The 3,212-nt window shown below is 52.3% G+C and overlaps 1 protein-coding gene across 1 annotated transcript; it reads left to right on the top strand.

Annotated features, from left to right (window-relative positions):
- The first annotated feature begins 269 nt into the window (after positions 1-269).
- Positions 270-1,202, top strand: LOC134413901 (olfactory receptor 14C36-like). Its single transcript, XM_063147927.1, has one exon. It carries the CDS (start codon positions 270-272, stop codon positions 1,200-1,202), a length of 933 nt encoding a protein of 310 aa, XP_063003997.1.
- The last annotated feature ends 2,010 nt before the right edge of the window (positions 1,203-3,212 follow it).

The following is a 3,212-nucleotide window of genomic DNA, read 5'->3' as shown; positions in this document are numbered from 1 at the left end:
AGTCTCTACTCATTATCTTGAGCCAGGGAACTCACTCTGTTCTCCTTGAGGGCAGCAGAAATGTTGAGGTTTTGATATGCAAAAATACCAGCAGACACATGGGGGGAGCTCGAAAAAAAAGCCTCACAACTCTTCAACACTGAAGCCTGTGTCTGTGTTTTACAGAGGAGGGTATATTGGAAATGGCTTTGATTTCAATTACAGTTATCTCCTCAAACTCTTCACTGTCCTTTTGTCCATGAACAGGTCCCTGTGGCCAGCCTCAGCAAATGTCCAACAGCAGCTCCATCAGCCACTTCCTTCTGCTGGAATTGGCAGACACATGGCAGCTGCAGCTCCTGCACTTCTGCCTCTTGCTGGGTATCTCCCTGGCTGCCCTCCTGGGCAACGGCCTCATCATCAGCGCCGTAGCCTGCGGCCACCACCTGCACACACCCATGTTCTTCTTCCTGCTCAACTTGGCCCTCGGCGACCTGGGCATGATTTGCACCACTGTCCCCAAAGCCATGCACAATTCCCTCTGGGACACCAGGAACATCTCCTACACAGGATGTGCCGCACAGCTCTTCTTTTTTGTGTTCTTCACTTCAGCAGAATTTTCTCTCCTGACCATCATGTGCTACGACCGCTACGTGTCCATCTGCAAACCCCTGCACTACGGGACCCTCCTGGGCAGCAGAGCTTGTGCCCACATGGCAGCAGCTGCCTGGGCCACTGCCTTTCTCTATTCGCTGCTGCACACAGTCAGTACATTTTCCCTGCCCTTGTGCAATGGCAATGCCTTGGATCAGTTCTTCTGTGAAATCCCTCAGATCCTCAAGCTGTCCTGCTCACACTCCTATCTCAGGGAACTTGGGCTTCTTACGGTTAGTGTCTGTTTTATATTTGGCTGTTTTGTGTTCATTGTTTTTTCCTATGTGCAGATCTTCAGGGTTGTGCTGAGGATCCCCTCTGAGCATGGACGGCACAAAGCCATTTCCACCTGCCTCCCTCACCTGGCTGTTGTTTCCCTGTTTGTTAGCACTGTAGCAGTTGCCTACCAGAAGCCCCCCTCCATCTCCTCCCCATCCCTGGATCTGGCCCTGTCAGTTCTGTACTCGGTGGTTACTCCAGCCCTGAACCCCCTCATCTACAGCCTGAGGAACCAGGAGCTCAAGGCTGCAGTGTGGAGATTGATGACTGGATGCTTTCAGGAACATTAAACTGCTGGCCAGTTCCCTCAAATAGCTTGTAATAAAAATCATCTTTGATACTTCTTGTTGGTTTCATTTTGGAAGTTCCTTTTCTTTGTTTTGCTTTTTAAATAATATCTACAAATAAATGTCATTGTTTGTGCATTTCTAATTTTGCTTCTCTCCACCTTCCCTGTGGCCACAGACTGTGTCAATGAGGGGCTGTGCTTTTGGTGGCTTTAAGGAACTAATGGATCTCCCAGCAGAGTTTTCTGCAGAGACGCCCTTTGGTTGCCTTTTCTGGAGCTGCAGTAGCAATGTCTGTGTGAAGAGCTGGGGCAGATCAGTGCTGGCCCAGCAGCCCTGCTCCTGCTGGCCACACCATTCCTGATGCAGGCCAGGAGCCATTGGCCTTTTTGGCCACCTGGGCACACTGCTGCCTCGTGTGCAGCCTGCTGTCCATCAATCCCTTCAGGTCCCTTTCTGCCTGGCTGCTGTCCAGTCACTCTGTCCCCAGCCGGTAGCACTGGGGCCAAATTGCAGGGCCTGGTACTTGGATTTGTTAAACCTAAAATTTCTGGATTCAGCCCCTCAGTCCAGCCTGTCCAGATCTCTCTGCAAAGCCCTTCTATGCTCCCACAGATCAACACTCACATCCAGCTTGGTGTCATCTGCAAAGATATCCTTGGTTCCATGGGACCCCTCAGTGCCACAATGGCCACTTGGTTACACCAGGCCCTGCACTGTCACACTGGTCTATTTGGTTCCATGGGGCTTCACAGTGACACAATGTTCTTATTGATGCTGCAGTTTCACAGTGGCCCCTTGGTTCCATGGGGCCCCAGAGTGTCAGAAAGGCCCCATGGTCACATGAGGTCCCACACTGTCACCATGGTCCCTGTGGTTCCACAAGTTCCCTCAGTATCACAATGGACTCCTAGTTTCCATGAGGCCACACAGTGTCACAACCTTCTTCCAGATTCCTTGAGGCCTCATCCTGTCACAGTGGCCCCTTGGTTACACAGGATCCTGCAGTGTCACAATGTCCCCTTGGTTCCATGAGGCCCAGCAGTGTCAGAACGGCCCCTTGGTTCCACTGGGTCCTGTAGTCTCCTTGGTTTTGCAGTATCAAAATGGTGAAACCCCTTGAATACACAAGGCCCTGCAGTGTCTCAATGGCCTCTGTGGTTCCATGAGGACCCGGAATGTCACGGGGCACTCCCTGGTTCCATTTGGTCCCACAGCACCACCATGGACCCCTAGTTCTATAGGGCTGCACGGTGTCACCATGCTCCCCTTGGTTCCACAAGGCTCTGCAGTGTCACAATGGCCCCAGAGTGTCCCAATCATCCAAGAATGACAAAATCTGATAGGCTGGAAAAGACCTTTGGTATCATCAAGTCCAACCAATGCCCTAAAACTGCCTTAGCACCCAGACCAAGCCACTAATTGCCACTGGAGAGGGACAGTGACTCTGCAACCTTCCCCCTGGCCAGCCCATTCCAGTTCCCCCTCATCATTTCTGTGAAAAACTTCTTCCTATTGTCCAGCCTGAACCTCCCCTAGTGCAGGAGATTTTCCAGGTCACTGTGGCCTGGGTTGGGTTGCCCAGGGCAGGAAAGATGTCTGGAGCAGGGTCTGGGAAGGGCCTCCAAGGTGGGACTGGAGCCCTTGGGCTGCGAGCAGAGGCTGAGGGAGCTGGGCTGGTCCAGCCCAGAGCAGGGAAGGCTGAGGGGCTCCTCATCCCAGTCTGGCAGTGCCAGCCAGGAGGGGATGGAGAACACAGAGCCAGGCTCTTCACTGGGAGCCTGGTGGGAGACAAAAGGCAATGGGTGGAAGGGGAAAAAGGGGAGATCAGCCAGGGCATGAGGAGATGAAATGAGTCAGGCTGGTTTCAGCACTTCCTCAGCACCAAGAACAGCCTGACCTCCCTTCTCCATCCACCACTGACAACTTTGCAAATCAGGAATTGTTCTGACTGTTTTGTCCCTACTCCGGGATGAGCATCCTGATAAAACAACTTAATTGTTTTTATATCTG

This window comes from Melospiza melodia, unplaced genomic scaffold, assembly GCF_035770615.1.
Source record: "Melospiza melodia melodia isolate bMelMel2 unplaced genomic scaffold, bMelMel2.pri scaffold_55, whole genome shotgun sequence".
Lineage (NCBI taxonomy): Eukaryota > Metazoa > Chordata > Aves > Passeriformes > Passerellidae > Melospiza > Melospiza melodia.
This window is presented reverse-complemented; position numbering and strand designations above follow the sequence as displayed.